Source organism: Aythya fuligula, chromosome 3 (genome assembly GCF_009819795.1).
Source record: "Aythya fuligula isolate bAytFul2 chromosome 3, bAytFul2.pri, whole genome shotgun sequence".
Classification (NCBI taxonomy): domain Eukaryota; kingdom Metazoa; phylum Chordata; class Aves; order Anseriformes; family Anatidae; genus Aythya; species Aythya fuligula.
This window is the reverse complement of record NC_045561.1, coordinates 111,594,337-111,620,347: the sequence shown is the minus strand read 5'-3', so window position 1 is coordinate 111,620,347 and position 26,011 is coordinate 111,594,337. Positions and strand designations below refer to the sequence as shown.

Here is a 26,011-nt window from a genome sequence, read left to right as displayed (position 1 = left end):
TTCTAATCTCAGAGGAGTTTAGAAGGCCAGTGACACACATTTGTAGGCTTTTTAAACTTTGCCCAGTTGGAAAGCCATTGATTTTTCTGAATTGTGCCATTTATTAGCTCTTAATTTATTAACAGGAACTACTGAAGATAAGGCTAAAAAGTTCTCTATCCATTTTCTTCACAATTATCTTGGCAAGTTGTTTAGCAATCGTACATAGCTTTAAAATGGAAGGTATTTTCTGCATTGCTATTTTTTCACCACAATTCCAAACAGAAGTATGTATTGAATAGATGTACCTTTTCTATACTTTTGTCAGATCTGCTATTTTTAGTTAGTACTGGGACTGGTGACGAGTCTCAAAGTACTGCAGTGTAACAAAATGATAAACTGTGTAATAGAATTAGTGTCTGGAAGTTAAACTAGAATCTCTTGTTCTTGTATTACAGAAATGAGGTGCTGTTGTTGAAAGAGGATATCTAGGATATCTAAGGATAACAAATTCTAAGTTGGTAAATCAAAAAATAAGTATACTAGATTTTGGAATTTGCAGCTTCTTGTTGAAACCAGCAGATAACAAGGTAGAAGTGATGGGTGTTTTGAGTAAAGAAATTTATTTGATATGTAGCTTAAAATACTTTTACTAGTACCTAGAAACGTGTGCTTTACCTATTGACTGTTAGGTGAGAGTTCCTTTGTGAATCTTTTAATTTCTGCTTCTGTCAGTTGTAGAGTTTCTTTCCTGCTCTTGGTCATTTTGTTCTGGTTACTTTTGGAGATGTGGTATGACATTTAAGACGACTTAGAGTGGATGGATAGGAAGTTCTAGTGAAGTACGAAACTTCATAATTGTGGTTATATCTTTAATATGTGTGTAACCAATATTAAGTGCACATTTTTAGAATTTAAAAATCCTGGAAAATAGTAGAAGCTATGAGATGAACTTGTGTTACAGAAAGCACAACAGACTTTTTGTTAAAAGCAGAATCATATTTTTCTTAATCTCAGAGCTCATATTGACTCTGAAGTGCATCCATTTTACATAACATAGATCATGATGACAGTGCAAGTCTCTCTTCACATACTCCTTTTGACATGGCATACCATGCCATTATGAATCGCTACTTATTTTAAATTATCTGGTTAAAATTAAGAAAAATTGAAACTGTCAATACAAATTTGTTTTATAGAGGAAATGTAGATAAGAGTGCAATCTTTGGGGACCCAAATGTGAGAAAGTCATATTTTTCTAAGTCGTCAGAGCTGACGGTTTTAAGACCATGCAGCAAGTAAGTTATTTTGTCAGTAGAAAACAAATATTCTTGATTCTAATCTTTCTTTTGAATGTCCAACTAAATATTAATTGATGTGTTCTTATTGCAGCATGGTATTCCAACTTTATTTTAAAATTCAGTAGATTTTTTTCAGCTTGGTTTATTTAAATAGGTATGGTTATCTTCTGTATGCAGGCTTATCAGTAACAGCAGAACAAATAAATCCTCATGGTTCCACTGTACGGAAAACAGAAGCTAGAGTTGAAGAGGCATTTCGGAACAAACAAAAACCCACAATGACGGTGTGGCCCAACTCTGCAAATAAATGTGCATGTGAGTACCTTGGTTGAAAATTGTGCAAAATTGCAGGCGCCTCCAATGGCAAACATTTCACACATCTGTACTAATGCTTGCTGATTATGTCCGAAAGTAATTTTAAGCATGAAACATGGAACTTTAAAAAATACTCTTTTTCTGATAAGAAATTTCTGCCCAAGAAGCTGGAAAGAAGTAGAATTTCTATTTTTGTAATAAAAAAAAACCTTTTTATAAAGTTTTTATTACATTTTTAAAGGAAAAAAAAAGCTATTTTCTCTATAATATGAGGTGATCTGTTATCTGTTGGTTGAGCGTTGAGATTTGTTTAGTGCATGTATACACGTATATTGACAGGTATGTATCTGCATGCTGCTTTCTACTCTGTCACATGCACTAGTTGCTTCCTGTCTGCAACGCGTACGTTATTATGCTAAAACTTAGAAAAGCAGTTATAAATTTAACTGTATTTTCCTTTATGGGAATTGGCTTTCAATAGTCACTACCAATTAATGGAGGATGTTAAGATGCTCTTGATGCAGCCTACTGGATTAGTCCAATTAATTGGTCAAAGTCTCTAGAATTGTGAGGAGCGTATGACTGCCTAACTGTGTTGTAGGTAATTGAAGGCACTGCTAATTATTTTCAAGAGGTGAGTTGATTACAACAGGTAAATACAGTAAATTTTGTTAGATGAAAATAAAGTCTACAAGAGTGTGTATATGAGGGATATACTGATAGTTGTGCATGGCTTTCCTGCTGAAGATTTGGAATCTATTATTATCATCACAAAAACATCAAATGGGTGCTTGATAGGCAAACTGCTACATAGATTGTGGAGTAATCAGATTTTCATTGGTCTTCATCTTCACCCTGATAATGCTTTTCCTTTGTACAAACCTTTGTACAAAAGTTCCTAGGTATGGGGATAACTGCCCAGAATTGCATGTTGTTTATATATAAATGATGTCAAATAGTTAATTACAGGTGTATAGTTTTATTTCCTACAACTCTAATTTTTTTTTCTTCTGCTAAAGGAATTAAAGTCAACTCTACAGAGTTATGGCTTGACTAAATTGTTATATAATGTATTGATGATGTCGATTAAAGTTATGCGTTTGTTTGGCAAAACAGAGAGAAGGGATTCTCAATGTTGTTAGTTGCTCTGAAACCCAAGATGGAGATTAACTCTGGTTGATCTTTCCTGGCTGTGGGTGCTGTGCAGCAAACAGGAGTGGCTGTAGACCTTTGAGGTGGACATCTCTCTGAAAGAAAGAGCAGCTTTTAGTGGTTACTATTGTATAAAAAGAAGCTCTTCTGCCTCTACTATTCTTTGTCTAGTATTGTAGGTTCAGTGGTGGCTGTTTGAAGACTAGAGCCATTGAGTGAAGGAACTTGCCAACTTTCCTGTTCATAAATGGAAAAGGAGCTAGTGCTAAGGCTCCCTTTCTGCTAGTATTTTGGTGAGGTAGATTGTAAGACAAGAAAATTTGAGGCTCAGTGATGTTTGGGAATACAATCAAATGAAAATCGGCCTTTTAAGGATGAGTCTGGGCAGGGTGGCTACTCTTGGAGTTCTGTTGTACATGTAGTAATCAAGAAGGGAGAACCAGGAAGTGAGGAGCAGTCAAATCTGCAGAAGGGATTCGGGGAGCACATGGACACAGACTGTGGTAAGGTCAGTAGAGACAGAAAAACTTTGAAGAGAAACAGTCTAGAAGAGGGATTGGAGGAAGGAGCTCTAGGGTAGAGTGAGAATAACTGGGCCAATGGTAAGGGAGCTCAAAGAGCAGCAAATTACATGGATTGAAAATGTGTAAATGGAATGGGGGAGTTTAGAGAAGGGATTTCAGAACAGAGATGATTTAGAGGTGGAGAATGTGGTGAGGAACTAAGATTTTTGAAGGCTAAAATGCATTACAGAAGCAGAGGAACAAGGACAGCAATTCATGTATTTTAGTTACGTGGGATAAAAGCTTTACATTCCAATTAATTATGAAAATCTAAAATATTTCTATCTTTTCCTTTTATATATATATATCTGTTTGAATTTGAATTCGTTTTTTTTCCTTAGGTAATTTTTTTTGTCCTGGTCTAGTGTTTGTTTTTGGTTTTAATTGTCAACAGTAACGTTATTTTCTTGATGAAAGTATTTCTTTAGGAGCTTTGTTTACAGTATTTCAGAAAACAGCTTTAAAAAAGTCAATTCAGATGAAATGCTTGAGAGCCTCATAAGGAAATGATTGTCAGGCATCTTCTCTAGAAATGCTGTGGATTACAGATAGCGTAGCAGCCTCACCCATTTTAAATCCCTGTTTACGTTTTAGGGATAATACAGTAAAGAATGGGATTTAGTTTTGGTTTGTTCTTTGAGATTACATATTTTGTATGCGATATTATTTATTTCTGTAGTTAACTATTGTTTTGTGATGTATTTAATTTTGCTAAATATATTTTAGTTTTTTTCATTTGATTAGACCATATGGGCTATCAGAAATGTGGCACAAGATCTGTAGTTCTATTTGAAGACACGGTGATAAATATTCCTGAGTTAAATTGAATCTGCAACTTCCATATCCCTGCTGAAGTAACACCTGTGGTGGGTAGTGTATTACAGTACAGATGAGTTTTAAAAGTATTGCATTACTTGAAGTTGCTGAGAATTCATTTGGGACAGTTCTGCCCCAGATGACTTAAAACGTATCAGTATTGACTGCATATTTTGAGAAAAGTGCAAATGCTCCAATGGGAACATGCAATGGGACGTATGTCAAAAGCCTGATGGAAGTAGTTGTAAGATCAAAGAATCATAAAATTGCTGTGGTTGGGAGAGACCTCTGAAGATCATCTGGTCCAGCTCCCCTGCTCAGAGCAGGCTGAGCAGGGCTGTGTCCAGTTTTGTTTTGAGTATCTCAAAGAATGGAGGTTCCATGACATGCCTGCGCCACCTTTTCTAGCGCTTGGTCACCATTGCAATGTTGTTTTTTTTTTCTTTCTTTCTTTGAAATTGAATTTCTTGTTTTTCAATCTGTGCCCGTTGTCTATTGTCGCTGGGTACCTATGAGAGGAGTCTGGCTTTGCCTTTGTGTACGTGTGGAAAAAGAAACTATCAGCAATGTGAAATTTTGGGCATCTGGTAAATTAATAAGTGCTCAGTGATTTAGGTCCACTTCAGTGTGTAAAACATCAGTATCTCTTTAGTTGTTACAATGCTGTATAGTAAAAATTTGTCCTACTACTGTATCTTGCCAGTAGATGGAGTATGTTGCATATTATTTTATTTTCTTGCAGTTCCTTCTGTAAATGTTACATATAACTAAACTGTACGGGGAAGATTTGATTTGCCATTCTTATCATTTTTTTGCAGTATTCAACAATAATATACTGTAGTGATAGACTGCAGATTTTGTTTTCCTCACAGAGGAGATGTCTTTCATGCAGTATGATGAATATGATAGCTGGTCCATGTGAAAATTGCATTTGCAGCAAGAAAAAAATTAGAATGTATTGTGTTATGCAAACTCTTTAAAAAAAAAAAAAAGTTTTAGATAAAATTCATTTTATGAAATATGAAGTAAACACCACACTGACTTTTCCCAATAATTAAAGTGATTAGTGGTCTCTGTAGAAAGAACTGCAGGGAGATCTAATAAGGAAATAAACTGCTGCAAAAAAAAAACCTTAGTTCCCAGATAAGTAGTATTTTGCATACTCTTAAATGGTTTGAGCTAAATGGCGATCCTTGCTCTTATATGAAAATCTGTTGTTCTACTTCATAATGGAATGGAAGTGGTTGTTTTTTTTTGTTTGTCTGGAGGGAGTGGCTTTCCAGAAGATTTTTAGAAAGGAAAAAGGTCTTTTGTAATCTTTCTCAGAAGGCATTTCTTTCTCAGTCTTTGTCGGATTTTGATCAGTTTAGTCTCTTTTTTTGACCTCTCTGATACAGTAATGTCAGCGATTGTTGCGTTTCATGCATTCATATGACTGCAGCAGTGTCTTACCAAAGGACATGGCAGACCAGATGCCCTAAGACGTTTATTATTATAACTTTCCATTTTTGCCTAGTTCTGTGTCAGTTACCACAGAACGTGAGTACTGCATGTTAAGTCATCCAGATACTAACATTAAAATTGTAGTAGCTGCTACTGTCTTGCCAGAACCATGATTCCTTTACTATGCTACTGCTTTCTTTTCTCCTGCTCTCCAGAAAAGGGATTTGAGTTGGATTAATTCTCACAACACACCTGCGACAGAGGCAGGTACTGCAACTTGACAAACACTATTAAAAAAGCTTTTGTGGAATTTGAGGACATCTTTACTCAGAGCTGAGACAAGTGTCTGTTTTTTAATAATTTTTTTTATTGGTAGTTTAGGAGTGCACATTCTGGATGGAGAGTAGTTTGATCTGAATCTGACACTGGCTTCAATTGGATGCTTCAAAAGGAAGCTGCAAACATTTGAGAAATAAAAATCACTTGGACTGCCTCATTTTGAAGAAAATACCATCTTAGCCAATTCTGAGTTAGGTAATGGTTGTTTAAACCCATAGGCTTTGTAATTTTTCTAATTTAAAATCCCATTTAGTGAATTTGTAGGTGTTCTTATAAATCCTGTCTCTGTAATTCTTTTTTGGAATCCCATCAAACTTTTGGAGGTAGTGGTACCTAGTGGCAAAGAAATTTTCTTTTATCACTATTAAATACTCTGCCTCTTGAATTAATTGAATGTCTTTTAGCCCCGATAGAAGGCAAACAGCCCCGCAATTTACCTGATCGTTTTTTTTTTAATATTCACTTGTTACTCATCTCATTCTAACTTACTAATCCAAGATTGTTCAGTGTCTCTTAAGAAGGTTTGCCTGCAAGCATTATCACTACATTTTTTTTTTTATAAACATGGTGAAAAGATAGATTTTGTGGAAGAGATATTTTTTCTGAGTTTTTAAATTTGATTTTTTCCTACCATAAGTGGTATAAATTAGTAATGCAATAAAAAGTTTTCAGACCTTTTAGATAATATCATACTACTTCCTCCCATCTGGATACTTTGGCAATGTTTGCTTTAAATTGTTAAAAGAGCTTGTGCAATGTTTTTGTCTGCAGATTGCCCATTTCTTCATTTCTGTTTGCAACTATTTATTTTCTTCGTATCTTTTTTTCCTTCTTGACACAGAAACCAACCAGCAACCACAGCCTTTCAGTTCTGTGATAGAAAAGAATGTTGTAATGTATCATTTTAATTAATGCACAGTAGGAGTTTGTCCTGTGCTTGTGAGGTTAAAGTCAGAGAATCATAGTATCAGGAGTGACCTTACTGCACTCTACAGGTACCATAAAGGAGGCTGTAGCGAGGTGGGGGTTGGTCTGTTCTCCCACGTGCCTGGTGACAGGATGAGGGGGAACGGGCTAAAGTTGGGCCAGGGGAGGTTTAGGTTGGATATTAGGAAGAACTTCTTTACTGAGAGGGTTGTTAGGCATTGGAATGGGCTGCCCAGGGAAGTGGAGAACCTCCATCCCTGGAGGTCTTTAAAAGACATTTAGAGCTTAGTGACATGTTTTAGTGGAGGACTTGTTAGTGTTAGGTCAGAGGTTGGACTCAGTGATCTTAGAGGTCTCTTCCAACCTAGATGATTCTGTGAATATCGTGACTTGGAAAGGACCCACAAGGATCATGGAGTTCCCACTCCTGGCTCCACACAGAACTTCTTAAAAATCAAACCCAATGTCGGAGAGCATTGTCCAAATGGTTCTTGAACTCCCATCAGGCTCGGTGCCATGACTGCTTCTATGGGGAGCCTGTCCCAGTGCCTGACCACCTCTGGGTGCAGAACCTTTCCCTCACACCCAGCCTGCCCCTCCCCTGTCCCAGCTCCATGCCATCCCCTCGGGTCCTGTCGCTGTCCCCAGAGAGCAGAGCTCAGCGCCTGCCCCTCCGCTCCCTTCATGAGGGAGCTGCAGGCTGCCATGAGGCCTCCCCTCAGCCTGCTCTGCTTGGGGCTGAGCAAAGGCACCAAGGCACCTCAGCCGCTCCTCAGATGCCTTCCCCTCTAGACCCTTCACCATCTTTGTAGCCCTTCTTTGGACACTCTCTCTAATAGTTTTACGTTTAAGTTTTTCTTATATTTTGGCACCTGACACTGTACTCCTCACCTCAGGGTGAGGTCACACCAGTGCAGAGCGGAGCTGGACAATCCCTTCCCTTGACCAGCTAGCAATGCTCTGCTTAATGCACCGCGGGATATAGCTGGCCCTTTTGGCTGCCAGGACACACTGTTGACTTAGATTCAACTTGTTGTTAACCAAACCCCCCAGATCCTTCCCTGTGGTCCTGCTCTTGAGACTCTTGTCCCCCCAGTCTCCACATATCTCTGGGATTACTCCATCCCAGCTGCAGAATCCTCTCTGCAAGGCCTCTCTACCCTTGAGGGGGTCAGCAACTCCTCCCAGTTTAATATCATTGACAAACTCACTTAGTCTGACTTCAAGTCCTCTATCCAAGTCATTTATGAAATCATTAAAGAGAATTGATGCTGAAATGGAACCCTGGGGAACCCTACTGACTGGCCACCAGCCTTACGTAACCCCATTTACTATAAGCCTTTTTGCCTGACCTGTCAGCCAGTTGTTCACCCATTGCATTATGTGTTTGTCCAGCTGTATGCTGCACTTTTTGTCCAGAAGCGTACTGTGAGAAACCCTATGGAAAGCTTTGCTGAAATCCAAAAAGATGACATCAACTGGCTTCCCTTGGTCAACTAGATCCTTGTCATAAAAGGAAAGGAAATTTGTTAAGCAGGACTTTCCCATTGTGGACCTCTGTCAAGACAACATAGTCATTGGTCATTTCTTGTGTTTTTCAGTAACTCCCAGAAAAATCTTTTCCATAATTTCGCCAGTCATTCAAGTAAGACTGACAGGCCTGTAATTACTAGGGTCTTCTTTCTCGCCCTTCTTGAAAACTGGGACAGCGTTTTCCAGCTTCCAGTCACCTGGGATCTCTTCAGATTCCTAAGACTGTTGGAAAAATAGTTGAGAGGTCTTAAAATGACATCAGCCAGCTCTTTGAGTATCTTAAAATGAATCCAGTCAGGCTCTATAGACTTACATCCACCCATCTGGAGCAGCAAATCCTGCACGAGTTTGGAGTTGATTTTGAGTTCATTGTCCCTCCAGTCACAGACCTCTAACATACATGTAGAAGGCCCATTATCAGTGTTGAAGACAGAAGTGAACAAGGCTTTAAATATGTTTTTTGTCTGTGTTCGTATTAGTGAAGTGACCGTCCTTGTCAAGGAGCAGACCAAAGTTACCTCTGGTTCTCCTTTTACTGTTAACATAATTTAAAAAGCCCTTTTTGGTGTCCCTCGTGGTACTGACCAGCTTCAGCTCAAGCTTTGCCCGCACAAACTTTCTCCCTATAGTGTTGAAGTTGCAGAATAACCTTGTGTTTGTTCATGGCTCTCTTGCAGCAGGCAAGATGTCATTCAGTAATCCTTAAGAACTTCCTAAATGTACTGAAAATGTAAATAGCTATAATAGTTGCTATTGTAAAAAGCTACTCAGCAGAGGGAAAATGAGCAGAGCTATAGAGGTGGAACGTCTATAACTGATCTCTACGGGTGATATTAATCTGATTGTCTCTTCTCTTCTGACTTCATTTTTCTTTTTAATCTTCCTGTGTGACTGTCTTGTCATATACTTAGCTAACATAATTACTCTGATGGTTTCATGTAAATTATATTTTTAGCTTGGTTTCCCAAGAAAATAATACCTATCCTTTCTGTCCATCTCTGCTCCTGTAATAACTTCTGAATCATTTAGCCTGGTTCAGACAGATTTGACAGGAGTTGAGGTCTGAAAGATTAGATTCCTGCAGGTTTTGTGAAAATGGATAGCTGGATAAATCTATGCATCTCCTGACGGGAAAGGCTATAGATTGAAAATGGTAGTTACCTGTTCTGCCTTGCCTTGTTAGCCGATCGGTTAAAAGATCATGTTGGCCAGGCAGAGCATGCACACCTACGTGGCAAGGTTTTGGTAGCAGGGAGCCATAGGGGTGGTTTCTGTGAGAAAGATCTAGAAGCTGCCCCATGTTTGGGAAGGGCCCCATTGTTTTCCAGATCCGAGCCAATAAGCGATGTTGTTTTGCGCCTCTGTGAGAGCATATTTAAGACAGGGAAAAAACGCTGCGCCACACAGCAGCCGGGAGAGTCAAGGGAGTGGGAGAACAGCCTTGCACCAAGGTCAGTGTAGAAGGAGGGGGAGAGGTGCTCCAGGCGCCGGAGCAGAAGTCCCCTGCGGCCTGTGGTGAGGCCCATGGTGAAGCAGGATGTCCCCCTGCAGCCCATGGAGTACCACGGTGGAGCAGGGTTCCACGCTGCAGCCCGTGGAGGAGACCACGGTGGAGCAGGTGGCCCTGCACCGACGGAGGCTGCCGCCTGTGGAAGACCCCTGCCGGAGCAGATTCCGGGCCGGACCTGTAGCCCGTGGAGAGGAGACCACGCAGGAGCAGGTGATCTGGCAGGAGCTGCTGCCCGTAGGGGAGCCAGGTTGGAGCAGTTTTCTCCTGAGGGATGGACCCCGTGGTACGGACCCATATCTGGAGCAGTTCTGGAAGAGCTGCTGCCTGTGGGAAGCCCACGCCGGATCAGTTCATCAAGGACTGCATCCCGTGGGTGGGACCCCACAGCACAGGGGACGAGAGTGACCGAGAAGGAGCGGCAGAGAAGAAGTGCTGTAGACTGACCATAACCCCCATTCCCCGTTCCCCTGCGCCGCTCGGGGGGAGGAGGTGGAAAAGGGTGGATGGGGGGGGAAGGTGCTTTTGGTTTTTTTTTTCTTTGTTTTCTCACTTCTCTTGCTTGTTAGTTGTAGGCAATAAATCTTACTATCTCCTTATGCCGAGTCTGTTTTGCCCGTTACAATAATTATTGCGTGATTTTCTCGTCCTTATCTCAATCCTTGAGCCCTTTTCACATATTTTCTCCCCATTCCTCTTTGAGGAGGGGGAGTGAGAGAGCGGCTGTGGTGGAGCTCGGCTGCCCACTCGAGCGGAACCACGACAACACCTGAGAAGTGGGGGGTCATCCTACTCAGCTTTGGGTGGAACAGAAGATACTGGGAGAGGTTGCTGAGAAATACTGGGAAGGACTTGTGTTGAGTGTGTTAAAGGGAATGGTAGGGGATAGCAGTTTGCTTGCATGAGGAAATACTGGGGGTGCTGCAGCCAAGTGTATTTTGGGAAGCATGCTTCATCTCCTTATGGAACTTGACCCCTGTTGAGAAGTGCCCAGGTTCTTCAAGTAGTTGTTCATATAACAGTTTATGGGCTGTTGATGATCATACATGCTAAGCTGTTGCATGTAGTTGTTCTGTTGTTTTTTAATATTTTTGAGGTTTGTGCCTTGAGTATCCTCATACTTTCTGTCTAGGAGGAAAATCATATAGCTCTTAGGGGTTAGTTCCACAATCATGCCAAGCTGCAGGTTAGTAGTAAAGGCGCTGTCTTGCTTTTCTCTGGTTGCATATTCCAACCACCTCCTTTAAAGGAGCACCATCATTCAAGAGCTGGATATAGCTCAGTTTGGGAACTGAAGATGTTGAAAACTAACCCAGGAAAAAATACAAACTTAAAGGCAGATTAGTTCCCTTATCTGTTCTCCTGCAGGAACAGTAGTGCAAGTACAGATGAGGTAGTAGAAATATTATAGCTGGCTTTGGAGGGAGAAATGGCTTTGTGTGTTAGTGGAAGCTGGCACCTCATTTTGCTTTTTAAGCCATTGTGGAGCTGTGCTCTGTTCTTTCTTGCTGCTTATCTCTGACTGCAGTTTGGGACTTTGTGACTTAAAACTCCAGAGGCTTTCAAGTGGACTATTCAGTGCCCATTGGTAAGGAACGTAGAACTACTGGAAGCAGTGAAATTACTGAGGAACTTATGTACAGAAGTATATATACGTATACCCTGGATGCTGCATAAAAGAGAGCAAATTGTTGGTTGTAAGTGCTTTCTCAAGGTTTTAAGTTACTTTATGCACCAGACATCAGAAAGAACTTTAAGGTTTTGATCACGGAAGAAAAAGATTAAATGTTTTGCTTCAAGTGGTTCTTTATGCCGAAGACACAAAATCTAGATCCATGGTGATCTTTTTTGCTATGAGAATTATTATTGGATTTTAATTCCCAGCAATCCTTTATGAAATAAAGGTAATAATGGAGAATCTACTGTTTGATGGATGTGAATTTTATCATTTAGTGACATTTAATCACATTTGTCTGACGGATATTGAAGCAGTGCAGAGGCATGTAAGGTCTGCTTTTCTGCAGCATATTTGTTAGCCTCCATGAACACTGTACTACACTCAATATGTGGTAATAGTCAAACTACAGAAGTTTCAAGAGAAACTTAGCTGCTTCAGCTGCTACATCTTCTCATTAGTTATCCACATTAAAGCAGCAGACTTGCTTGTTAGTGATTTACAATCTTTGAATCTTCTAATTATATCTAGTTCCTTTCCCATCTTGACTTCTGTGTAGTCTGCAGCTTTGTCACTGTACGGCTGTGCTTGTGTGACAGAAGGGGATATAACTCAACTCTGAAGCTTCTGTGCCATGCACCCATGTTTTTGAGGTCTATTTTATTGAGACTATACCAAACAGTAAGGTGACAGTAGTTGATGTGCACTGTAGAGGATAAGTATGCTTATTTCACCAGGTATTGTCATTACTTGATGTTACCTGGCACGAAAATCATGAAGCAGAATCTGTCAGTGCACAATAATTCAGGATTTCTGGAAGTCCGCTACACATTTCATTTCACTTGAGTTTAGAGGACTAGTGCTTCTGAAGGAAGTCTGTAATTTCTTTTATAGTCTTGGGAGGCCACCTCTGCACCGAATGCTATCTGCCTTAAGTTTAGAGATCTTTCATCAGATTCAGTGTCTCAAGGTAGGAATGGAAGAATTGAGAAACCCCACTTATTGCTTAAGGAAATGTAGGGTAAATTTGTATTCAGTAATTAATTAAATTTTATTACATTTCTTTAAAATGCTCTCTGCATAGACTGCAGCTTAGCACAAATTAATGAGTGGGGAAGGGTACACATGAGGCTGATATCAAAAATAACCCAAATAAAATGTACATGATTTGTGGTCAAGCAGGTATTTATTGTCATTACCCCAGTTCATACAGAATTTGTAATGACTTATGGAAAAAGCAAACCAGAAAGAAGCTAGAACTGATGTGAGGATCCCCTTGGCAAATCTGTAGAGGTTATGTGCAGATTATAGAGAAGAGTTCCACAATTCAGAAAGCAAGTGAATGTATTCATGTGTGAATAATTGGTATTATAATAGTTTGAGTTATAGAAACTCAGTTCTAAAAAGCAGGATTCCTCTGACAATAGTATTTCTACTGCCTCTGGCACAAATAGTGCCAAAAGACTGGGTATCAATGGATACATTTCAGATGAGTAGTTTTAAAAGGAATAATTGAAAAGGTGTTAATGCATTAACTTGCAATTGTATATGCTCTGCTAGTTTTTTTTTTTTTTTTTTGTATTTTTTTTTTTTTTCAAAGTTAACTCCTAGTTTTTCTTCTGTAATCCATTACCTGTTCTGTTACTCACTGAGAACTTCAGTGTGTCATGAATCATACAGGCTGAAAAGTGGTTCTGCTCTTGATGGTTTACAATCTTACAGAAGATAAACACGAAAGTGAAGGAGAGGGGACTCCAGGTTAAGTTTATTATTTAGCAGCAAACCATGAACATTTGCCCTTTAGTTCTGTATCAGTGTTACACTTTGGTAGCTCCTTCTTTATTGAACCATCGTTTCTCACATCTGTGTTATTCTCTCAGTAGTGCCTTTTGCTTTGTAGTGAATATAAAGAGAATGTAGATAATGAAACGTGGTGCAGACTTCTACATTTGGTCCCAGGAGTCACTGCTCCATTCAAAACCCTTGCTACTCATAGTAGACTCTTATTTTTACTGGGGGAATTAGGCAGGACATAAAGACTGCTGGTGTGTGTGTGTTTTTTTATTTTTGTTTGTTTTTAAATATTGCATTATTTGCTCGAGTTTTCACTCGTCCTTGGAAAGAAGAAAACTGAAAGAGCCAAGCCTCTGCCTACATTGTGTAAGAAAGAAAATCAGTGTAACAACATGAAGGGTGCTAAGGATCTGGAACCAAAATTGGTATGGTCAAGAAAGTAAAAACTGGAGAATGTACTCAAAGGTGTATTAGGTAGGGGATTATCAGCCTCACTGAGGTCCTGAAGTTGTGTTAAATGAACTCAAATCAGAGATTTAGGTACATTTATGAAAGCCTGTAGAAAAAAGGCTTCAGTGGCTGGAATGGAAGTGGCTGAAAGGAAGAAGACATTTATTTAGCTGAGTGTCAGGAGAAAAAGTTGATTCTTAGAAGCATACAGACAAAAAAAAAAAAAAAAAAAAGGATATTTGAGTTGTTAGTTAGAGGTGTGGGCCATTCAGTGGCAATAGCACTTCCTTAAAACAAGTGTAAGAGTCTGGGAAGGAAAAATTGTGACACTAACCAAATGCTATTGACTAAATATGAGTGAAAAACAAAACTAGATTACGGCATTTGTCAGTACAAAAACTTAAACATTGAGAAGGCATATTCTGCAGTACCTGTCAATGAGAAGAGGACATATTCTGCAGTATCTGTCAATGAGAAGCTGTTTTCTTTTCTAAACTGCAGTGGTTGGCTGTAGGTATAATTTTTTTTGAATATTGTGACATAAAGACCAGTTTTGTAATAATAGCAGTGTTTCAATCAAAGCTCTGCTGTGTGCGCATACTTTGAGGTGGATGAAATATTTTCTGCATTCACTGGTTTTTATGCAGCGTAAAATAGAAAACCTCAGAACTCCTGGGAGGAGATCTTCTTGCAACACGTATTGCTTTGTCCTAATTAAAAACAATGAAAGCAACTTGCACAACTGTGAAAAGGCCCTTAACTTAGATTTGAATAGCTTGCATGAGAGTGAGAGTTAGCTGGGCTTGCTGACTGTCATTTAGGAAGACTTGATAATTGATGAAATGTGTAGTAAAATGGAATTAATTCTTTACTCTGATTTCTCACAAGCCTAGGAATTTTAGGAATGTGCCTGGGTATTTAGGCAAATGTAGGCTCTCAGGTAGAGGTTGCAGGTGAACAAAATAGTTGCACCAGTAAATGGGCATTTTTAAAGTATAAGTCACTAATAATGATAAATACCACGTTATAGCGAAGTTACCCTAAAAAGCCAAAATCATTGGATCTATAAAAATCCAATTTACTGATTTATACACTTGAAGACGTGTTACATTCCCTTGAGAAGACTCTTTGTTCTGTGTTTTATTTGTCCATCTTTGGAGTTGACCCGAGAATAAGCTCATTGCCTAATAGGGGATTTTTTTTGTCTCTTAAGTTTATTAATCCATGTGTTTAGTTTCAGATCTACTGTGCGTGTGATTGTTAAAAATCTCTTGCTGAAGAAAGGGAGAGGCTGTTAGCTTCTGATGTTACAAGGACGGGTTGTGGTTCGTCACCAATAAAACAGTGAAACTGGCTGTAGAAGCTGCTATCATTACCTACAAAGTAGCTGGAAAAAGAGGGTTTTCCCCTCAATTCTTGCAGCTCTTAGTAAGGATTACTTGTAACAATAACTGCATGCTCCAAATGAAACTGGTTTTATTGCAATGTAACTTTAGGTAGCTTTTAAAACGGAAAAGTTGAAATTTATTCCTAAATGTAGTAGTTAAACTACCTGCTTACTTATGGGGAGGAAGGTCTGAAGTATACTCGTATTTCTCTGAACTTCTGTCATTTAATTCCCAACACTTGTACCTGCATAGTGCTTGTATCGTCAAAGCTACACAGTAAACACGGATCTTTGTAACTCAGTGTGAAGTTGGCAGACGCAGATCTAGGACTTACTACCCCATAAATCAAAGCAACCTACAAATAGCAAGAACATTACAGAGGTGCTCAGCATAGTTGATTTTGAAATGGAGTAGAAGTTGTTAATCTGTTAGCTGTTGGCCAGCATTTTCAGTTATAAACACTTGACTGCAACTTTGCAAAAATATCAGCAGTCTGCATTGTAGCTTGAATGTGAATATAGTACTTTCCGTCCTATTAGTGCTCTTGCAGAGGACATTGACAACAGTATTAGATTTGAGTGGTTCTCCTTCTATATTTGCTGATTGTGTTGCAAATGTGCCCCAGACCTCTTTCAGATTGGTGCTCTGGATGTCTCTCTGTCGGGGGGGACTTCTTCTGAGAAGCTTGCTAGATGATTTTTTTAAAAGGCCCAGGAAGCATACATTGGAAAAAGTAAAGGTGAAAAACTAAGGATGCAAGAGTAATGAAAAAAGGATCACATGCCTAAATGGCTTCAGGTTGAGTTGTATATATGGGGAGGGGGAGGTGTTGGTGATGAGATAAGAAGCTATGTTTATCCTTCTTTGTACAGACTCACTGCATAAGTGCAGATGTTTGTGCAGTCTTTGGACTGGGTTGCTAAATTGGCCTGGATTTAAAACAAAAATCCTCATTTCTTGAAGCCATGTTTTGCCAGTGCAGTGAGCTTGAGTACACAGGTGAGAATGAATAGGAGACTGAGGAGAGGGTTACTCTATAGTTGATCTAATAACTGAAGATGTCTTTGAATTGACGCTGGACATAAATTGAAATGAGAGATTCTGACCAGATAAAAGACAAAAAGCCTGTTCACCCAATGGTTGTGCATTGGTACAGGACACATGGACACCATCTAGTCTGCATTCAGGAAGGTTTTCGGAATGTGACTGCCTAAAGCCCTGAGCAACCTGGTCTGCCCTCATAGCTAAATAATCCTGTTTTCAGCAGGAGGTTGGGCCGGAGACTTCCTGATGTCCCTTCCAACCCAAATTATCTGACAGCTCACGGATTACACTTCCATCTGTTTCCTTGTGTAATGCGTTCAAATAGCTGGTGTTGTAAAAAAGGGAAAATGAGAATAAGGTCTTTAAATTCTGCATTACCCAAATGAGAGTGACTGAGTTCTACATCATTGCTTTGCTGTTTCCTTCTAGTGGTTTACCTGCAAATGGTATGTATGAAATATATTATGTAGGAAAGGCTGTTTATGGAAATGGGTTACAGTAGGAGTTCTGGATGCAACTGGTTGTACTTCTAAAAGTCCTTCGTATCCAAACTAATTTGCTTGCACTGAAGTCAGCAAACAGTTGACTTTTTTTTTTTTGAACTGTGAACATGTTTGCCTCATATTACAGCATATTCTAATATACTAGTCTATTTAAGGGGAGATACCTGCACATCTAAAAGTTTCGTTTCCTTTTTTCCTTTGTAACTCAGTTCGAATAAGGAGAAAGTCAAGGCGGCGCTCCCAGTGGGGCAAAGGCATTATTAAGAAGAGGAAAGTCAACAATTTAAAGAAAGATGAAGATGACGCAAAATTTGCCGATGATGAAAACCACGGAGAAGACAGTAAATTGCTGGAAAACGGAGAGCTAGAGATCAGCGCTGACTGCATTGAGGAGAATGGGGAGGAAACAGGAGACCTCTCCATGACAAATGATGAATCCTCGTGCGATATTATGGATATAGATGCAGAGCAAAGGCTTAACAATGGGACATCAGGAAAGGAAAACAATTTTGCATCCACGGAAGAAGAGAGTTCAAATGAATCTCTGTTAATAACTGACAGTGTTACCCTGAATACTGAAAAGGATTTAAGGAAGGACTCGACATTGAAAGGGGACTGTTTAAATGGAGAGACATCTGTACACAGCTTAGAGGGTATGCCTGTTCCAGCATGTCACAATGGTAAAATGGAATCGGTTGATGCTGTTTCAGCCAATGACAACACGGATGCATCTAGTAACAAGCAAAAATCTTCATCTGAAGATCAGCCAAAGGAGAAAACAGAAGCTTCCAGTGAAAGCCACGGAGCTGATCTTGTGAAAGCTGAGGTACCACACTGCAGCAATAATGAAAAAGCACTACAGAGCACAGACATTGAGACTAAAGATGCTGAAGCAGATAAAGAAGGTATAGCTTGTTTCAGTTCTGTTATTTTATCCGTGTTAAATGTGTATGTTTTTAATTTTAACGTAAGTTATTATAATGCAGTATATTATGAACTGCTATTTGTGTGAAACTTTTACTGTGCTTATGAGATTTAATTCCACATAAATAAATTGGAAGTCCACCCTTGGCTTGCTGTAATGTTCTCTTAAGCAAGTAACTTTATCTCCAGACTTGAAATATTCTGGCTTTGTATGCTTAAAGAGAAGTATCGTAAGTAGTGAGACAATGTTATTTAAGCTGTAATGGAAGATTAAAAAAATTTATTATCAATGCAGGTAAATATCTATATGATACATACTTTGGTCTATAGGATGTATTTGATCCAAATTTTTATTCATATGATACTTGTATGAATTTTTTTTTTGAGGTGGAGATCTATGATAAAAGTGTCATTGATGTTAGATCAGAATTTTTGCGAGTCCCTTCACTATGATTCTATGGTATTTCCTTAAAAAAGAGTTTGCTCACAGCAAAAGTTAAAGCAGCTTAACTCACAGGAAAAGCCAGATACAGCATTGTTTATCTAACGGGGTAGGTATCTGGACTTCCAGTCAACACAGTTAACAGTGCAGCAAAAAGATAAGAGAAAGAGAAGGGAAATCCTGGTGGTGCATAAAAGAAGGGACCATGTCCTTTGAAGAAAAGAGACATAGTTTCCTCAGGGAAGAGAAATAAGAGCCTTATGCATGATTGCCTTTTTAATTAGCTTTTCAGAATTATGTAAAAGAATGAAATCTTTACTTCAAAAGTGGGTGCTGAGATTTACAAAATAAATTAGCTTTAATGAGAGATAGGAATTATGAGAATATCACTACGTACACGTTGTCTGTGTGTGTACACGTGTTTTCTCTGAGGGTAAGGAGCATAGATGAGGAAAGCTCTGAAGGATATCAGAAAGAAGAGTGTGATGTATGTTACAGCCATTACACGTCGTAATTTAATATGTGTATTTTGGATACATTCATGATGCATTATAGTAAAGGGAGGTAAGGGGAGTCCTCAGGAAAAATAAGGCATTTTAAATAGTTGAGAAGGAGGAAAACAGTGAATAAATGTAGGGCTAGAATCAGGAGAAAACTTTAAAATATTTTGTTCTCCAGAACAGAACTGGATAGCAGTTTTAATACAAAGGTAGAAGAAGACAGAAATGTGTCACCAAAGCATGACGTTTCAGAAGTAAGCAGATGTTAGGATTACTGTGATGATGAAGACATGGGATGCTTTGGGAAGAAAGATGAGAATTTTGAACTGCTTAGGAAGAAAGATTTGGGGACTTAGCTTAATATGTGAACTTCTCTTAGAAGCTGTATAATTTGACATTGTTAATTAGAAATGAGGAGAAACTTCCTCAGTGATGCTCAATATTCTATTGAGATTTCAGAATTAAGTTTTAAAGTTGATGGGTTTCATTTGTGCTTTGTGAACTGTGGTTTTGTGCACTCGTAAACCTTGAGAGTTCTGTGAAGCTGATAAATAATGTGCACCAGCAGAATCATGCTTGCATAGTTCACAAAATCCAAGCAAAATCAATTTTATTTATTTTTTTTTTTTAAATTACAGGTATGTTGAAAAGTAAGAAAACTCGGAAAGTCACTATGGAACTGTCAAAACCCACAAGTCTGGAGCATGTCCCAGAGGAACCATCAGATCCCTTACCCTCTGTAGTTGTTGACCATGACAGACTAAAGGTAATGGAACTGAAAAATAGATTGGATTGCTAACAGGCTCCATGGGAAATGTTCCCTTCCTTTGCTATAAAACAAAATTTCATTTATTTTTGACTATGAACAACTTTTTTTGGCAATTTTTTTTTAAAGATAATTTGTCAATCAGTGTTCTTGGCTGAAAAGTTAATAAAACCGAATCCTTATTGCCTCATCATTACTACCTTTACAAATTCAGTAATGGCACAGCAGTCCACTATTTTAAGAGTTTCTCCAAAAGCTGCAATTGTGTGTTAATTGGACATGTCAGTAGCTGAGGAACCGCTGGGTGCCTGGTAATTAGAAGTTAACATCATCATCTCCCTCCCTGTGGACGTATACTTGGTGGAAAGAACTGTTAGTGGATAGGAAAGAAAATTGGAATTTGTGCTGATCTTTTGGTGCTATAGATCGAACTCCTGCTAGTTAATTTTGTTTGTTTTGTTTGTTTAAGCAAAGTTGAAACAGAATTTGCTGTGTTGTGTAGTAGAAACTAGCTTGACCTACTGTGAAATTTAGACCCCACTTGCTGTGGATTACAGATGTTAATTTATTTGGTAAGAACGGAAATGTTGTATTAGGAAAGAAGTCCTAATATTTACTGCTGCTATGGTAAAATACACACTTTCACCATTTGTTTATGAGCAGTTTTACAAGCTTTTCTCCCATGCACTGCTTTTATTGTTCAACATTTGTGGAATTCCAACTGTTTCCATTTGGCACTCCTTAAAAAGTTCAAGTCAATGTAAGTTCTTAAAAATGTCCACTTCAGCTATCAAGACAGTTTTTATGGTTTATCTTAATTATTGACCAAGACGTCACAGGATTATGTAGCATTCAAACAGAACAAACATTGCACTAGCTATTTGCTGCATAAAATCTAAGACAAGAAGAAAGGCATGGATGTAAATAGGAAAGTAAAGAGAAATGTTAAGTCCTTTTGTTTCAGTGTGGAAGCAGTGGCCTTGCTATTAGCCAGATGTGGTCCCTTTTATTCGTATATATCTTTGCACAATAGGGTTTTAGAAGAAGAAGATAGATCACACTCTGATCTGTACTTTAAAGAAAAAAAAGTGGTTATAAAAGCTCTCCTAACTTTATCCTTTGTTATTCTAACAGAGACTGCTTGATTTGGTGGTTAAGAAAAGTGACAACCTGACTGTTGACCAACTTGAGAGATTGTATTCACTCCTCAGCCAATGCATCTACAGACACCGTAGAGACTATGACAAATCACAGCTTGTTGAGGTGATGTTGTACAGTTTTTTTTATCTGACTTCTGTGAGAATATTTTTTCAAGAACTATTTATGTTCATTGTACTAGCATGCAAAAGCTTTAAATAGATTTTGAGGAAAGTATTTATAAAAATAATAAAATTCAGTATAGTAATGGCTTAAAAAACAGAGATTGTTTCCAGTAATGCTTTCCTCAGAAAAGGGTTAAGAATTTAACCTAAAAGAACAGAGGAAAAGGAGAACAGAATGCAGCAGCATTTAGAAGCACGTACCACTAGAGTAAGAATGGAGCAGAAGCAGGAACTTTCAGGTAGTCAACGTGGCTCTGCAGAATGTTCCTAAATCACTTATTTTCCTTCATCCTTCTGCAGTATGGGACATACGCTTGATTGTAGCTATCTTACAAGGAATCTGTAAAAAAAAAATAGTATCAGAAAGGCATTATGGGTAGAATCATAGAATGGTTTGGGTTGGAAGGGACATTTAAAGATCATCCAGTTCCAACCCCCTGCCATGGGCAGGGATGCCACCCACTAGAACAGGTTGGCCAGGGCCACTCCTCTGCTGATGCAACCCAGGATGCAGTTGGCTTTCTGGGCTGCAAGTGCACTCATGATTGCTCATGATTGTCTTGGGAATGTCCAACACAGTATGATATTTGCAAGTTTTGTGCTCTGTTGTCATCCTTTTTCCTCTGAAATATTTTCATTTCAAAGGCCTCCTGGCTACATCAGCAGGCAGTGGGTCGTTTTACTGTTGGTGTAGGCTGATCTGATCTGAAAGCACTCTGGTAGTGCTTTCCCTCCAGCAACGTTGCTCTAGTTGCAGAGTGGTTAGGGTCAGCTTTCTGATTCAACTGGTAACCAACCCTGCTGGTAAAGGGGCGAGAATTGTGAGGTTCCAGTTTGATCACTGAACACCAAATATTTTTCTCCATGAATATTTTACTACAAAACGTGGAAAAGCTTTAACATAGGGTGGTATAGAGTTCTTGCAAGATATTTTTGAAACCATTTTCATACTGTTTTGCTGCCTTCACCTAAAATACGTTGGAAATCTGGGCTGAGTGTTATGTAGATTAAAAAGACAAATGTCCAGCATGAGTACTTAGAGGCAGATTACTTTACTTTGATTCTCCAAACTGTGCAGATCTGTGTTTGCAGCTGGGTCAACAATGGCATGTAAGAGTTGAATTTGTTCACTGTGCCATTGCAGTACTTTCTTAATATATATCAAATACGTTAATTATATAAGTGACCCTATTACACTTGGATTTTTTCATGGACTGTCATGGTGGAGTGTTTTTCTGCATTAATGCTTCTTTAATTAGTTTTCTGTTTTACTGTTTTTTGCTAGCAGATCACAAATAGTGAACAGAAATGTTTATTTTCCTATGAATTATTTGTTGGTGTTTCCAAAAAAAAAAAAAAAAAAAAAAAAAAAAAAAACAAAACAAAAACAACAACAAAAAAACACCAAAAACCAACCAACCAACCAAAAAAAAAAAAGATCACCACCCCAGTAAATATGATTACTTAAGGTAACTTTATTTTTGTCTGTATATTTATGTATAATTGATGTTCTGTGTTTCTTGCAGGAGATGGAAAGAACAGTTCATGTGTTTGAAACATTCCTGTGAACTCGTCAAGATGGGTGGGTTTATCCTCTCTTAAACTGCTCACGGGAGAGCAGTCCTCTGAGCCATTCAGTTTCCATTTGCACCAAGTATGTGCAGAGCCTTGGTCTTAAGTGCTCTCTCTTTTTCTTTCTGTTGAATTTGGTGCTATTGTCTCAGGTACCTGAAACCAACCAGCCTACAAGAACCAAACGGAACTTCATATAGTTGTATCTGATATAAATAAAGAATACAATGCCACAGCTTGGAGATTTTTGGTGCTACAGAAACTGTTCTCATTTCTGCTCTTGTTCACTCTACATGCATTATCTTTGGGGAAACTTCAGTCAAAGTGGAGACCAACATACACGAGAGAACTGGAAAGAGCAGATCTAAGTTGAATATTTTTAAACAGGCAACCTTTTTTTAATTTTTTTCCAATCTTTCTCTTCTCTGGGGTAACGGACAAAAAAAATCTGTTCTAAAGAAGGCAATGATGCATTGTGGTAGGAATCTTGAGTAACTGGATGTACAGTGATTTGAAGATGAGGCTCTCTAGAACTGCCTATAATGTGCCTTTTAGTCAATTGAGAAAGATAAGGCTAATCAATTGGTTTGGATTATAGCAAATGGCAATGTTAGAAAGCTCTCTTCAGAATGAAGATCTCCAAAAGGATGACTTGTATTCTCTTCATTGGATGGCAGCCAGTATTATGGTTCTATAATGCCTGTCTTACTCTACAGAACTAAACTAAGACACACTGAAAAAAGCCACATACTTTACCAAAATGGTGAAATTCCTTTTTCATTGGTATAGATTTGTTTTAGAAACAAATTACACAGTGAAACTATTCTGTGTTGCTAACAATGAAGCATTTTCCCACCACTTCTTTGTTGTCCATCTTGAGTTCTTTAAGAAAAAAAAAAAAAGTTTAATACTGGCAGGTTTCTTTCTGAAATTCTGTGTTTGTAATATAGCTTGGACTGTACAGGTAAAAAGATGCTATAATCGATGAAAATCCTGGAGCCCAAGTAAAAATCCTGGAGCCCAAGTTGAAAGTAAAGCTTAAACTAGGCTTCACGACTCAGTCAATGCAAAGCACTGTTAATGTGAGGAGATTGGAGGACGGCCTTTTCGATTGATCTGTTCGGACCACGGTTCTCCAGGTCTGAATTGTGTAGTTCAAAACCTTTCCTTTCTGGAAACTGGAGAGAACAGTCTAGGCAGTTTCAAGAAAAAACATGTTTTGTCGCAAGCTCGGTGTTAAAACGTTACCTGGGCTGATTTATTGCAAAGCTAAGTGGAAACTTTTAGAGAAGTTGGCTGGTGTTACCATCTCTAACCATTCATCGTGACTGTCCCTACGTAGCTGTGGAAGTGTCTTTCCAGAAATATGCAACACAGTGTGATTAGTTTTTAATTAGAGAAAACAGTCTTGGACTACTGCAGAGATACTGAGCTACCTCAGCTTTTTGTATTTTAGTTACCAACAGTGTTTATGGAGGACTGTAATCACTCTGCTCCCATTCACAAGCTGAAGCTAAGGTACTTGTCTCCACCTCTATGGCTAATAGCAAACCACTGCAGAGGAACAAACACGGGCCTTGGGCTACTGCAGTAATCCAAAGTGCTTTGTACATTGTGTTTCAACATCGTTCTACCGTAGATCTTCTCCCCCGAACGCCACTGTTTTTCTTTATGGCTAATGGCAGAAACAGAAAGTTTTTTAAGTACTCATGTACATCTAGTTACACCTAAATGCAACCCATGCAGAATCGCTGTATTTTTTAGGTGGGAAAGTGCGATTAAAAACCACAGCAAGCAGAAAACACATTTAGAATGAGATTCTTTGATCTCACATTTGTTTAGGGGATTTTTTCCATGTTTTGTTTAGTATTTATTAGCATCATACCTGTTTGAGATATTTTTGTGTCTGGTACATTAACAGCATTTTGTATTTTGATGGAAATTGTTACAAACTTTAAGATTTGATTAAATAAAATGTAGCAGATTTTTTGTAGCAAGTTTCTGATAAAAGGGTTTTTTGCAAGTCTCAGGTTCTTGCTGCAGAATTTTTTAAAAATATTTATTCCAGTTTCACTTACTCAAAGAAGTTTTTGTTCAAGTAACAGCAGCACTTGTGGAAGATAAAACTGCATACATTTTTAAGATGATAATAAATTTATATGCATTAAAACAGTTGAGAATTTTAGTCACCAGTGAGTGTGAATAAAAGCAAGTTTAAGCTAATGCCTAGCATTAAAAATGGTTCGAAAAGGTCAGGTTTCTAAAGGAAAATTTTTACTGTCAGTTGTTGATTGGGAAAAATCGTAAGAGGCAGCCCTGCTGATGGGGGAGCTGCCCTGTTGTTGTAGGGGAAAGTAGCTGATTTCAAATGTTAGAGTGGACAGCTCAAATCAAATGATATACCCGCCTTCGTAGCCCAAATAACCACACTTCAGTTTTGTTTTCCTTTACGGATGTCTGGTGGTTATAGAGTTAAAGCAGCTGTTAATCTATCCATGTGGTCTCAACTTGTTTACTCTTTGTACGTTTTTAATTTTTTTTATTTTATTTTTTGCCATATAGCACTGGCAAGAGTTTGTACAAATTGACCTCTCTTCCTTGTTTCTTGTTGTGAAAATTGCAAATAAACTCCTGTGGGAGTCCTTGCGCTGGGGTCAGTGAAACGTGGCCACCCAGAAGAAGGGTGACTTCTCTGCGGGGTTGGCGGGGCTGTCCTGGAGATAATAGAGTTGCTCTTGGGTAAAGTTGATGGCTATGGAGTTAATTGTATTTGCAAGCTTGAATCTCACCTGTGATTAATTTTTTTTTGTTTGTTTTGTTTTGTGTCTTCTGTATTGTTACTTGATTTCCTCATATGCCAATGTATTTATAGGATTACTGTTTTTTGTCATATCCCGTCTTCCTTTTTTTTTTTTTTTTTTTTTTTTTTTTTAATTAAATTGGTGGGTCAGCTCTGGTTTCTGGTTTTACCTTCAGTCTTCTGAACGCCAGGTCCTGCAGCTGATGGTCCTTTTTTTTTTTTTTTTCTAATTTTATTTTATTTTGTAATCAAAACGTAAGCTTGAATTTGGGCTTGTACTTGCATCTTTTGTATCTTGTACATTGGGTTATTTAGACATTGGGGAGTCCTGTTTGGTTTCATTAATGTGTGTCTACTTCGTGGATTAAGTAGACTTCCTTCATCAACTATGGTATATTTTGGATTCTATAGTTTTATTCAGAACTGTGTTTAAATTGATGTTTTGCATTTTGACTTCATTTTACGTTAGTTTGAAGTAAGTTATTTAATTTTTTGAATTTCTGGAAATTTTGAACATTTTACTGTAATTTGTAATATAACTGCTGTGAAATACTTGAATAAAGATGACAAGAAAACACAGCTTTAGCTCCTTCAAACATGTTGTATTTAAAAGAAACTCTACCTCCTTGCTGTTTTCTGATTTCAATCCTTTTCTTACCAGACCTCCTTGATTTCGCAGCTGACATGTTTTACTCTGGGGTCTTGCTGTTTTGTTACGTTGAGTGTTTTAATCCGTACCTCTTGCTTTCAGTGTTTGTCCATTAAAGAAAAACACTTCTGATTAATCTTGACTGCAGAAATGAAGTTAGCATTGTGTGCTGGTAAGTGAGTAACAGAAATGCTCTGAAGTTATGAATGTTGTGTAGTTATGAAGTCCTAAAAAATGTGTTCAGTTACAGGAAACACCCAGGACAGTTTACGGTACGTCAACATTCAAGCACCAGGGTTTCTCATGA

General features: G+C 38.4%; 1 protein-coding gene across 2 annotated transcripts in view; it reads left to right on the top strand.

Moving 5' to 3' along the window:
* ATAD2B (ATPase family AAA domain containing 2B) overlaps positions 1-25,147 on the top strand; it is an 82,547-nt gene extending 57,400 nt beyond the window's left edge. For both annotated transcript variants that reach the window (XM_032184556.1, XM_032184555.1), the window contains exons 24-28: positions 1,458-1,595; positions 16,939-17,634; positions 19,234-19,361; positions 20,496-20,624; positions 22,210-25,147. In XM_032184556.1, coding sequence (XP_032040447.1) covers positions 1,458-1,595; positions 16,939-17,634; positions 19,234-19,361; positions 20,496-20,624; positions 22,210-22,251 — 1,133 coding nt within the window. In that variant the 3' untranslated portion in view covers positions 22,252-25,147. The remainder of the gene's footprint in view (positions 1-1,457; positions 1,596-16,938; positions 17,635-19,233; positions 19,362-20,495; positions 20,625-22,209) is intronic.
* Positions 25,148-26,011: the final 864 nt, after the last annotated feature.